Source organism: Lissotriton helveticus, chromosome 6 (genome assembly GCF_964261635.1).
Source record: "Lissotriton helveticus chromosome 6, aLisHel1.1, whole genome shotgun sequence".
Taxonomy (NCBI): domain Eukaryota; kingdom Metazoa; phylum Chordata; class Amphibia; order Caudata; family Salamandridae; genus Lissotriton; species Lissotriton helveticus.
The window spans coordinates 774,157,407-774,170,984 of record NC_136067.1 but is presented as its reverse complement, the minus strand read 5'-3'; the positions used below and the strand labels follow the sequence as shown (position 1 = coordinate 774,170,984).

Genomic DNA, 13,578 nt, shown 5'->3' with positions numbered 1-13,578 from the left:
CTGTTTTCCAATATAACAGGTTCAACCTGAAAATTTGATCGGTTGTGGACACCCCTTGCCTAAATCCCGCCTGGTAAGGAGTCAAAATCTCCATCTCTTCAATCCAGTTCTGTAGCCTATCTAAGATCAGTCTCCCAAAGAGCTTTTGGGATACGTCAATAAGACTGATCGGACGATAATTGGTTGGGAGCAGAGGGGATCCCTTCTTCAAGATAGGAACCACCTCTGCCCCCAGCCAAGTATCGGGGACCTCCATCCCCCCCAAGACAGCATTGAATATAAGCATAAGGTAAGGGGCCCATATCCCAGGTTCTTGCTTGAATAGATCGCCGGGTATCCCGTCAAGGCCTGGGGCTTTCCCTGTTGTTAACCCAGCTATAGCTACCCTCACCTCTTTTTCTGTGAAAGGTTCCCCTTTGGAATCTGGTACTATCCTGTTGGGTAATCTGGTGAGTGCCCCCTCCTCTATTGAGTACAGTGACTGGAAGTGGTTCTGCCATGTACTGGGAGCTATATGCGGTTCGATAGCAGAGGATAAATCCTCTGTTCCATTTGCCACTATTCGCCAGAATTTACAGGAGTCTCTGATGGTAAGTGATCTTGCTAGTTCTTCCCAGTATTGTTGGTCCCACTCGGCCCTGGCATTCACCAGGAGTTTCCTGTAGGCCCTTCTCCAGGATTGGATTTCCTCCCTGGGTTTATGCTCCTTTATTGCTAAAAGCAATTTAGTTTTTGCGTCCCTGCATGTAGCATTGTACCATGACCTCTTAGTTGTTGGGCCGGTTTTTCCTTGTTTGGAAAAAAGGTCCAGCTCCAAGGTACTAATTAAATCTACATGAACCTGAGCCAACATTTCCTTGTTACCCTCTTCTTCTATTTTCGCCCCAGTGTAGAATGCGCTCTCTAAAAGTGGGGTGATTCTGGCATACAATTTAGGTAGCTTATTGCTGCTAGTGGCCAGTTTCTCCCACCTTACTCTTCTCCGGTTATTTACCAAGCGCAGGCCTGACTTATTGTTACTAGGAGCGGGGGCTATATCCTCTTTTGCTGGCAGGGCATATTCAAGCTCTAAGGCGTTGTGGTCACTATCCCATCTCTCGGTAACCTTAAAATCAATGATTTGAGACCACAACGGTAATTTGACAAGAATATAGTCAAGTCGCGATTCACTGCCTGGTTTATTGTAGGTATGTTTGCTGGGCATGTCTGATTTGCAACGCCCATTGCAGGCCCTTAAACCCTGGTTTAGAATAAGGGCGGTTATCTGCAATGCGAGAGGGGTCCAAGCTCTGGGTGGGGGCGCCACCGTGGTCGGGATTAGCCATCGTGAGTCTTCTTCAAAGGAGGATCCATCACGAAGGCCTGGTAATGGTTCAAAGTGCGAGTTTAAGTCAGCACCCACTATACAGTGGAGTTCCCCTGGGATACTAGCTAGGAAAGCCGAGAGCTCCTCTATAGTAGTAGATTCTTGTGATGTGGGTACAGGCCTCGAATACACATTGGCTACCACCAATTTCGTGGAATTGGGCCACTCAAGGAGGACAGCCAAGATGTCCTCAGAACCTGTCGCCATACATCTGGCCTGGCAGCCCAGGTCTGAAGTTACCCAAGTCGCCAGCCCTCCTGACGGTCTACCCCGTCCCCCCCACTTGGCTGGTTTAGAGAATACTGCATAACCTTGTGGTATGAGTTCTTCTCTAGCCCAGGTTTCCTGGAAGAGACATACACTCTTTAGATTGATAAAGGAGACCCACTCCGGATTATCGATTTTATTGGCCAACCCAGCAATATTCCGTGAGATTATTGTCATGGATGGTGGTTTGCTGTTAGGTGGCCCTATATTTGGGGCCTTAGAGCCATTAGTCTCGTGGTTGACCCACGGAAGAGGCGGCAGTTTCCCCTGGTCCAAAACGTTGTTAGAATTAGTCTCAGATATATCCACTAGGGGAGGCTCTGTTATGTGGTGGGGTGTTAATTCCCTATGTGCTCCTGTGGATTGTGATCTTTCTGGGGATGTGCTCTTCCCTGTCCAGATGGTTGGGGAGGACTCTATTCCTTGTAAGCTGAATTGTCAGTCAACCATTTCCAGACTACTATATCTATTGTACGTTGGGAACTGGGCAGGGAAGTGCATTCTATGCGGCCCTAGAACTCCTCTCCCAATTCCCCCCCCTCCTCCCCTCCTCCCAACTTTATACTCCCATCCTGCCTCCTCCCCATATGGTAGAGCGTGATCAGGGACTCTGCATTTCTGATAGTAAGGATCCCTTCTCTCCCTGGAACGACTCCCCCAGTCGTCCAGCATTTCCTGATGTAGCCCCCATCTTTGATCCTCCGAATTATATAAATTCGAAGGGTAGAAAAACGAGAGCGGGAGGACTTGGATGTTACTGCCTTGGCCATCAGAGGGCCATGTGGAAATGTAAGAAGCTGTGTTTGGCTCTCTGAAAGTGACCAAGACGCAGTCTCCTCTGATTGTTTTTCTAGAATATCCCACCCACGGGGCCTGCCTTACCATGATGATGTCACTAGTTATGCCATGTGGGAGCGGTCTATTGATAGACAACCAGCTAATGACTTTATTTTTAAGGGAGGGGAATGATTCTTGTGTCGCAGGTTTTAGTTCAGGGACCCCTGTCAGAATCACAGTATAAGGGGACGCCTCTGGTGGAAGATTCACAGGTTTCGATTTGCGGGGAATGGTGGATTTCTTCCCCGAAAGAGTTAATTCAGTCTGAGATGTGATCTGGGTTATGACTGGGTCTTTGGATGGGGGAAGAATAGTGGGAGTTGGAAGCGAAGACTGCTGGGTCGTTAGAAGGGCAGTATTTGTGTTAGGGTTAGGGAGAGATTTAGGGGTCTTCTTCTGGAGTAATGTGGGTTGGGGGTCCTGAATGGTTAAAGCCGGCGCCTTTTTATTTGGGATTATTGTGGACGCAGTTCCTTTTGCGCATTTTGGATCTATGTCCCCCTTAGCTCCTTTCAATTCAAGTTTCATTAGGTCTGCTAGTTGGACAGTAGACTTTTCAATGTTGACCAACCTAGCTTCGATCTTTATTAAGCGAGCTTCAAGGGGGCTCAATAAAGACCTAAAAAGTGCGCCTATATCAGCGAGTGTAATATCATCTCTGGAATCTTCCACTGCGATGTTATTTAAATCAGCCGATTTAGCTATATGCGTGGGGGCCAAAGGTGAAATTGTTATGCATGGGGTGTTCTGATTAATGTCGATGTTGGTGATGTTAGTAACATTTCCCTTTGGTGAATTAGATTTTGGGGCTTTTGTCCTACTGCCTTCCTTGTTTGGTCCCCCCTTTCTCTTTTTTTGTATGGCGCCTTCCCTGGTGCCCCTAGTTAGCTCAGAGTTAGTCTCTTTGACAATGACTTGGACTATGTTTGGTTCAAGAGTCGGGGGTGGGATTGCAGGTGGGTTATGAGGTATTTGGACTTTGGGCAGGGCCATTAGGCTCATATCGTCAAGGTCACTCGGAACCTCTAGTGTAAAGTCTGGGTTGGTGGTTAAATCGCTCGATAAATAATTAGCCCCCCTATCCTTCGATGCATTGTTAATAGGTTCTAATCTCCCCTCTGGAGTTCTAGCTTGAGCCAATGGTCCCATTGAAGATCTCCTGACCCAGTCTATTTCCTGGGAAATTCTTCTCTCCAGGACCTCTATTTCCTCAATCAAGAGTGATCCAGCTTTAACAAAATAATTGTCGATGGTACCTTTTGCGGCTCCAGCCGCAGCCAAGGAAGATTTGCTCCTGGTTTCCCTGGTACACATCGTTTCTTTCTTTTACTGGAGTCTGCAGGCAGGGGGAGTGGGCCAGGGCCGTCCTCTGCCATCCTCCAACGGCCTCAAACGGCCCGCTCTTTGACCGGTCTTCGCCCGCGCGCGTCCCGCGTTTGCGTCACAGGGCTGGACTAAGTAGAAGAAAAGAACTCCACCTGTGAGTTGGGGGCGGCGCTTGCAGGGAGAGCGGGCCAGGTGATGGTGATCGGCCGACCGGGGACTCCTGGGATCTGTAGTCCCGGTCTTCGCTCGCAGCCCAGCAGCAGCCCTGAACTCCCCAACTGGCACTTGTCCTTGAGGCAACAGTTCCCCTCAGGCTTCAGGAACGATGCGGGACCCGCGGAGCGGGTCCGGCGAGGTGTGGGGGTCCAGAGAGTAAAAGGTTCCCACACAAGTATCCAAGGGCAAAGGTCCGTGGAGCAAACAGCAAACAGGTCCCACAGAGGAGAGTAAAGGGAAGAGTTTTAACTCCACCTGTGAGTATCCAAGGGCAAAGGTCCGTGGAGCAAACAGCAAACAGGTCCCACAGAGGAGAGTAAAGGGAAGAGTTTTAACTCCACCTGTGAGTATCCAAGGGCAAAGGTCCGTGGAGCAAACAGCAAACAGGTCCCACAGAGGAGAGTAAAGGGAAGAGTTTTAACTCCACCTGTGAGTTGGGGGCGGCGCTTGCAGGGAGAGCAGGCCAGGTGATGGTGATCGGCCGACCGGGGACTCCTGGGATCTGTAGTCCCGGTCTTCGCTCGCAGCCCAGCAGCAGCCCTGAACTCCCCAACTGGCACTTGTCCTTGAAGCAACAGTTCCCCTCAGGCTTCAGGAACGATGCGGCGGGTCCGGCGAGGTGTGGGGGTCCAGAGAGTAAAAGGTTCCCACACAAGTATCCAAGGGCAAAGGTCCGTGGAGCAAACAGCAAACAGGTCCCACAGAGGAGAGTAAAGGGAAGAGTTTTAACTCCACCTGTGAGTTGGGGGCGGCGCTTGCAGGGAGAGCGGGCCAGGTGATGGTGATCGGCCGACCGGGGACTCCTGGGATCTGTAGTCCCGGTCTTCGCTCGCAGCCCAGCAGCAGCCCTGAACTCCCCAACTGGCACTTGTCCTTGAAGCAACAGTTCCCCTCAGGCTTCAGGAACGATGCGGGACCCGCGGAGCGGGTCCGGCGAGGTGTGGGGGTCCAGAGAGTAAAAGGTTCCCACACAAGTATCCAAGGGCAAAGGTCCGTGGAGCAAACAGCAAACAGGTCCCTGATTATGTAAATGCCTTGTACACCAGTCTAGCAGCATATCACAAGACAAGGATTTGAAAAATTCGAAAAGTGGTTGACACAATCATTTTTACCTTGTGAATATTTCAACTCATTGCTGAATTTCTGTATGCTCAAGTCACTCACTAGCGGCCTGTATCAAGATTACTTTTTATTTTTTTGATAAACAAAATAGTCTGGTGTCGCTCCACAAAAATTTGAGATCAGCCAAACTGAATTGGTTCATGTGCTCAATGCTAAACGTTTAGGTCTCTTTGGAGTTCCTCCTATATTCCATCCTCTTCTAATAATTGACTCATTATTGCTGAGATTTGGGCAGGGTGTTCTGCGTGTAAAACAACTATGACTGAGTGAAATACACACTACAGTGTTTAAACAAGACAACAAACCAATGTAAAGAAACATTACCGTCTAAATAGAAATGCAGGGAGTCCTTTTCAAAGGTACTTTGTCTTCTAGGTGCACAGAATGATGCTTCCAGTCAGGCATCAGACCAGACTCTCAGTGCTTACATTTTCTCTACCAACCTGTATGCAGTGCCCAAGAAGCTAAAAACTGCCAATCTTCAGTATACACAGTGAGCACTGGGCACCAAGGATGCGGACCTACCACCAAACATTCTGTTTACATTGTTAGTTGTTCATCTTACTCATTAGTGAGTCTCTATGGAATCTCTCTATTTGTACCCGATTTCATGTTTATTATGCCTTCCATCACATTACCTTTATTTCTAGAAAGCTATGTAAACCATCCATTGCACCTAATTTGTTTTGGATTTTTTCTCTGGGTAAAGATTGATATTGTAAGCATTAAAGTAATTGTCCTTGCTTATACACTGGTATGTTCTGAGCTGGATCGAGAGACTACGGGTTCCTGAGTTGCGAACTAGGGCCTAATTAGAAATACAATATGCCACATTTTCCTGTAAAAGGTCTTGACCATATGAACAGATCTATTTTGCTGTAAAGTCAAGTTGGAAGAATGTTGTTCTCTCCTGAGGGAAGGAATCCAAGTAAATGCCCATTAACTTAGATTTAGGCATATGGGTACCAGGGCAGTTAAAAATGTAAATTTTTCTTCTTACATTTAAAAGTGAGGCAACAGGAAAGAGTCAGTGATGCCCAACACTGGTGTGCGCTTGTAGTTGTTGCCTTGCCTGGGAGCAGTTCCACCATAAAGCTTGCATGATTGGTTGGTATATGTGTGTGTGTGGCGTAGTATGTTCAGTGTGGAAATAGATGGCTGTGATGGTATGACACCAACAATGAATTAAGTTTTGAAAATAAGTGTATTTTGTATTATTTAATAGAGAAGGACACAACGTACGGAATTCACACAAGTGATCATGTTTGTTTGTTAAACACAGGATCAAGGTTGACGAAGACTCTTCCCCTCTCCTGCACATCCCACAAGACACAACAATATACCAAGATAGGATTTCATCTTTCTGCAAAACACCTGGACCATCCCAGTGTCATACATGCTAATTTCCTTGGTTTTTAAAAATAAATAAATTAGGCAGGTTACACCTCTATCAACAGTAAGTAAGTAACCTTTCTATAGCGCGGCTTCCACCCAACGGGTATCCTGGCGCTGGGATTACCACTAAAGGATCACTGTGCGTAACTGAAAAGGTTGGGTCGAAGGGACTGAATATTGTGTTTTCCTTGTTATGGTCACTATTATATTCTTATAATTATGTAGCACAGATTGATCATAAGCCCTCACGAGGAGCCCCTTTACTCACCCATAGATGCATGAAATGTCAATCACCACGTCGATCATGTCGCAGCAGAGCTCGTACGTTTGCATATCCACAGGAGTGCTGTCTGTTGCAATATAAATCTTGCTGACTACATCGAATAGGAATGCTTTCTCGATACCAGAATTCTGTAACACAGAACATAGCTATTTATTTTTTCGTATTAGAATGCAGATCCCATTTTATTTATTTGTTGAAACAGAGGCTTCTTCAATGCACTTATAAACATCTCAGAAACAGAATATGTTTAAATCCCTGTCATGATCCAATTTCACCAGTGTATATCTTCCATTCATTTCCACTACATGACTCTACACATCGAACTACTGGCAGCCATTGCAGTCTTACTTTTGGAACATGAATAAATATCTGGTCACTGCAAATGGAATACATGCCTTGTTCCCATGAGGCACAGGGTCAGACTGATTTGCATATGGCCATGTCTGAACTGGGGTGGCGGATGAGCTAAAGAACGGTGATGGATTAAACCCAGATCAGTTGACTGGAGGTGAGTGTTTTGATTGTCAACGCTCCGTCCATCACCACCTTTGGTTTTTCTTTGCATTTCACAGCATACATCAGCTATTACTCTAAAGACCCATGTGAAACATTTGACCAGACCTATGTCAGGTAAGCAAAACAGTTACTTTTATTTTCTTTCTAAACAAATATTAAACATACCAATGCCATTTTAAGCAGCCTTAGGTGCTGCCGGTGTGCCCATGCAACTACTTTGGGCCTTCAGCCATTAGCTTTCATAGCTTTTTCATGGCTTACTCTTGCTTGGATGGGCTGGCCATCACGGAAGGCCAAGGCATTTTGAGCATTATTACATTTTCCTATTTCTTTTCCCATTGGAGATGGTGCTCAAGCAGTCCTTGTGGCAGAATGCAGAAACAACATAGAGTGTAGCTTGTCATTAGAAGTCAGTGAGTGTTCTTTGATATATTTAATGACAGGTGACACTTTAATCTTTTTTTTAAGTGGGTTGTTTAGGATCGGCCTCCTGTGTGGCTAAGGCAATTCACTCATACCTCTTGCATGTTTATTTGTTTTACTTTGATGACTTGATAACATGTTGGATTGATAGTTTTTTGGTCACAAAGAAAAGACATTTGCATACAAATAAGCTTTCCTACAGCTGCACTGAAAATACTAACTCTATGATTAAACGTTTCTACTATTCTGTAGTATACATTTTAAGCCAACTACTTACAATGCAGACTTTATCTTCTGTCTCCTTTAACAACAATCGTATGAGAGGGAACATCTTTGCATTGCTAATAAAGTCTGATCAACATACCGTCTTTTATATTGTTGTAGAGCAAGAGATTGCTTCATTATGGTTGCTTCTAAGAAAGCTGGCAGCAACAACACACCGAGTACCACAGCTTTTACCAAACCATTCCCCAAACAGAACACTAGACTAAGCGCTTTGACACTGCATGTTTTGGAGAATCAAGACCTTTCGGGATTGCCAACGCTTGCTTTTCTAGTAGGGAAACAAATAATGTAATGTATATTCTTGAACCACCAAAGCAGTCAGGAAAGGGCTTTGGGGGGCTAACACAAGGTGTTGAAGCGTCCATTGCTCACTGCAGAGGTGAACATAGTCATGTACTGCGAGAAAATGGCTTTAAGGTGTGGGGTAGTCCATGAGAGAACATGTACAGAAGAACAGTGAGCATCCCTTGGTGCTTTGTACTTTTGGATAAACCATCTCATCATAAGGGAGACTAATAAACTCTGAATTTAGATCCAGGATGAAACTGCCCACTCCTGGAAGACATTCATGCAAACAATGTGTGCCCTCAAGGTAAAATCAGTAACTTTTATAAAAAAGACCACAATGAAGAACACAAAGTGCCAACTGGATGCACATCTATCTTTTCTTCTTTGCTCAGAGAATCATGGCCTGACTTGCATGACCTACATTTTTATCCGAATGCAGAGGTGCTGAAGCTCCAAGAACAGATCAGCTGATGTAGAAGAATGGACTAACAGGCTAGATAAGATAAACCGGGGTTCTTGTCAGCCTAGATGCCCCACCACAGCCTATACAATTTGGTCGGGAGCAAGATTACGAATGGGCATTAGATGATGGCCAATAAGCACAAATTTCAGAATACAGGTGTAGTGTTGAAAGGGATGTGACAGTGGAAGTGGTACACTGCATGAAAGCTTTGTGGTTGAGAATCGTTTTAGAAGATCCCACGGGTCCGTTTCTATGATGGTCTTTTTTAAGCATAATGTGATGTTGATATCTATACATGAATGTAAGTTGTAAACACCTACTGTCGCTCTTTAACTCGTGTTTCTGTGTCCATGGAATCACACAGGCCACACACATCTCAGGGCATGACTGCTTTTGGAACATATTCTGGTGATGATAAAGCAGAGTTAGGCGTGTACTAGAATACAGACAAAGTAGCACGTAGCCCCCCTGCTCCCAAACTCCTCCCCATGTGAGACAAAATGTAGTGCCTAACTCTAAAGAGCAGTCTTGCCCATTGTTAACCCCATCCTCAACAAAATACTGAATGCTTGATTGGACTCTACTACTGTCCCGTTGAGGTGGAAATAGGCCCATCATATTCCGCTGCTAAACAAGCCTAATGCTAAACCTAAATCACTCAGCCTTTCTGGACCTATCTCCCTCCTCCCTGCAGGGGCCGAGAAGTTGGAAAAGGCAGTCAATAAACAGATCTGTTGGTTTTTGGAATCCAATAGCCTCCTGCATGATACGCAATCTGGATTTTGGCTAGGCTGCAGCACTGAGACCGCACTTCTGGTGGTCTCCAAATTCTATGTCAGGACCGGAGGCTTCAGATTATGCTTTTGTACCTTCTTCGCTGTATTTATTACAAAAGTCACAGCAGCCAAAAACAATCAAATAACAACAGCCCTACCTTAGAACAAAGGATATGGGCAAACAGAAACAAAGTCCATAAACCACAACTCCCATGAGTATTAGTAGGCAGTCCATAACATAGTCCTTTCTCAGTCTCCAGTGTAGCTATACAGGACGTCCCCTTCATGACCACTTCCTCTTTCTTCGCTGCTTCGCAGCCAGTTAAGTGGTTTTTTGCCTCTCTCCTCACATTTGGTTATGTTGGGGTTTGCTGGGCTCGCTATTGCTTCCATTTAATTTGTTAATGTGTGCGGGGCTTTGCGGTGCGCTCCGTTTTGCCTTACAGAGCCCCCTTAGGTCGCGGGAGCCTTTTCTGCTCCTATGCGACTTTGCCATTGTCTCGGCCGTCTCCGGCCGCTAGAGGGTGCTGTTCCGTCTCGTTCTCCTCGGCGCGGTTTCCGCTGGTGGAATCGCGCTGAGGAGAGCGTTTCTGGCGCGGTGCCCTGTCGCCTCACCTTGACGCTCGAATTGAGCCTGTATTGCCCCGCATTTCTTGTACTTTAAAGCTTACGCCCCGGCGGGGGTCTGTATTGCGGCGTGACCGCGTTGCCGCCTACGGGCGTTTTCAGGCACTCTGTGTCCTTTGCTTCCTCTGCTTCCTCAGTGAGTCTAGCGCGCCGGGAGGTGACTGTGGCCCGGTCCTGTCAGGAGGGCCTGCGCGCTAGTGGGGTGGGTGTCCCCCTGATTCCCGGTTCCACTGGGCCCCTGATTTAGGCAGCAGTGCTCTGCCCCTGTAATTCTCCTGGTTTTAACCAGTGATTCCCCAGATTGCCCCGGCTCATTCTTTCTCTATTCAGTCCTTAGGTGTACTGGTCAGCTAGGGGTGATGGGTGATGAATATTACGAGGAGGAGGAGTCGCAGGGCTACCTCAACGACGATGAGTTCTACCAAGCTGTAGACAGCTCGATTTATAGGTGTGTCACTGAAATTGTGGGGCCTATGGAAGACCGCCTCTCTGCCCGTATTACCCAGGAATGTGAGAGGGTCGCTCAGGCGCACCTTGGGGTGGCTACTGGGTCTTCCGCCCCGTCGGGGTCTACTCCCCCGGCCCCTAAGAAACCCTGTCGGGAGGCGGTGCCGGGCGGTTCGCATGGTGTGGACAAGGACGCCTTTGAGAGGTTGCGGGACGCATTCCTAGCTAAGGCACTGGATCCCGCGCCTGCGCCTTCACCGGCCCCGGGCCCTTCGGGCTCTGCTGGCACTGCTCCTCTGTCTCCTGCGCCTACCTCCCCGGTGGACACTGATGATGAGGATGGGTCGGAGCGTTCTTGGCGCCCTTCGGGCTCTGCCGCCGAGCTCCCCCGGGATACCTCTGGGATGTTGGACCCGGACGAAATTATGCATCCGCGGTCCGCTGCCTGGGCTCCCGGGGAGAAAGTGGCGAAGTTCGTAGCTGGTCGCCTCCGCAAGCCCCTGGAGAAGGAGGCGAGGAGTTGCTTGCGCGGGGAGTGTCCTAGGCCTACATTGGAGGGTAAGGTAGCCTTGACCCCGGAGTTGGACCCGAAGATGGCCACATTTTTGGCTAAATTCGTTAAGGATCCCCGCAAAGGTATTGACCGCTCCTGGCGTGCTTGCCAAGACAAGCTCTTGGATGCCATTGGTCCCATTACTAAGATTTTGGACATGGCGGAGGAGGCCAAGGAGTCCGGGGCGGCCATCCCCCCTGAAGTCCTCTCTAACTGGGCGCAGAGGGTGGTAGTTTTCCTAGGAAACGCGAATTGCGCGTTGTCTACCGAGCGTAGACGGTCCCTCCTAATCAAGCTGGACCCTAAGCTGGGCGATTTAGCCTCTTCGGAAGCCGGAGCTGTCGCCCAGGGTGGTCTCTTTGGGGAACCATTTATTAAGGAACTAGGGAAGTTTGTTAATACTTTCACGTCCCTGGATAGGGCCCAGTCCAGTATCAAGAAGGTGTTCCACCAACGTTTCTCTAGAGGGGCCGGTCGCGCGCGACCGGCCGTGGTGGTCCGCAAGCGACCAACAGGAATCAAGGCTCCGGACGAGGGCAGTTTAACTCCTCTCAGAACTACAACACCTTCTATCCCACCAGAGGACAGCGCTTCCGTGGCCGTGGTGGATTCAACAATGGTGCCGGCAACACCTCTAAAGGTAGGTCTCATTTCGGCGGACGAGGTCCGCGTGGGGGGACGACGGACGCTTGGGTCTTGCAAACAATACGGGGTTTCCATGTGGAATTCTACGACCAACCCCGCCAAGACAGGCCTCCCCTCCCTATCGTTTTCTCTCGTGCGGACGCACTTCTGGTGGACGAGGAGGTGTCGGATCTGTTACGCAAGGGCGCCATTTGCTCTTCGGTTCGACACCCTGCAGGTTTCTTGAGCAATTTGTTCCTTGTGGACAAACCGGACGGGGGGAAGCGTCCGGTGATCAACCTCAAAGAGTTCAACGGTTGGTTGATCTACCGGCATTTCAAGATGGAGGGTATCCATCTTCTGAGGGACGTCTTGCTTCCCAACGATTGGATGGTGCGGTTGGATCTCAAGGATGCGTACCTGGTGGTGCCCATTCATCCCCCGCACCGGCGCTTTCTGCAGTTCCGGTGGGGAGGTCAGGTGTTCGAGTTTACCGCCCTTCCTTTCGGACTTTCTTCAGCGCCTTGGTGTTTCACCAAGCTCCTCCGGCCGGCGGTGGAGTTTTTGCGAAGCCAAGGTGTCCGGATGATAGTCTATTTGGACGACATCCTGTTGATGGCGCAGTGCCCGGTACAGTTAGACCTTCAGCTCCGCCGGACGGTGTCCCTACTCCAGAGTCTGGGGTTTGTTATCAACAGCGAGAAGTCTGTTCTGGTGCCGTCCCAGACGGTGGTATTCCTCGGGTTTACTGTGGATTCCGTGCGGTGTACCTTGAGTCTCCCGCCCACGAAGTTGGGAAAAATCCGGCACATCCTCCGCCAGACGATCTTGCGATCGCACACCTCTCTCCGTCAGATTGCCCGGGTGGTGGGCCTACTATCGTCCTCCATCCAGGCAATCTTTCCGGGGCCCCTGCATTATCGCGCCCTTCAGCGCCTCAAGGCGCATCATCTCAGGAGAGGTCTGACGTACGATCAGGTGGTTCTCCTGTCGGACGACGTGAAGGAGGAGATGCGCTGGTGGCTTGCTCACATGGAGGCCTGGAATGGCCGGGCAATTTTCGGGCCTGTCCCCGACTTGGTGATAGGGTCCGACGCCAGCCGGGACGGTTGGGGCGCCCGTTGTGGGGAGTTTTCCACAGGCGGCGCCTGGTCTTTCGAGGAGCAGGAGCTCCATATCAATTGCCTGGAACTGCTGGCCGGGTCCTTTGCGGTTCGTTGCTGGACCAAGGACACGGTCCGTTCCTGCGTCTTGTTGCGCATGGACAATGTCTCGGCGGTCCGCTACGTCAATCGCCTGGGGGGTCCTCGTTCCAAGGCCCTTTCGGACTTGGCGAAGGACTTTTGGAATTACTGCCTGGCACATCAGGTGTCAGTGACGGCCGAATACCTACCGGGTCGGGACAATCAGGTTGCGGATTGGCATTCCCGTTACCTGCGGGACTCCAGTCAGTGGAAACTGGATCCTCGGGTGTTCGGCTGCCTGAATGCCGCCTGGGGCCCGTTCTCGGTGGACCTCTTTGCATCTCGTCTGGATTTCCAGCTCCCGCGTTTCTTCAGTTGGAGGCCGGACCCTCTTGCGGAGGCCACGGATGCTTTCCTCCAGAACTGGAGCGTGGAGAGGTCTTACGGTTTCCCTCCGTTCTCACCGATACTGAGGGCGCCAACGGGCGGACGTAGTCCTGGTGACTCCGTGGTGGAGGTCTCAAGTTTGGTTTCCGGTTCTACTGGAACTTTCTTGGGATTTTCCAATCCTACTCCCCCG

The 13,578-nt window shown here is 49.3% G+C and overlaps 1 protein-coding gene across 4 annotated transcripts in view; it reads right to left on the bottom strand.

The window, feature by feature from the left end:
* RRAGD (Ras related GTP binding D) overlaps window positions 1-13,578 on the bottom strand; it is a 197,754-nt gene that overhangs the window by 41,099 nt on the left and 143,077 nt on the right. For all 4 annotated transcript variants that reach the window (XM_078648275.1, XM_078648274.1, XM_078648276.1 and 1 more), the window contains exon 5: window positions 6,798-6,940. In XM_078648275.1, the coding sequence (XP_078504401.1) occupies window positions 6,798-6,940 (143 nt within the window). The remainder of the gene's footprint in view (window positions 1-6,797; window positions 6,941-13,578) is intronic.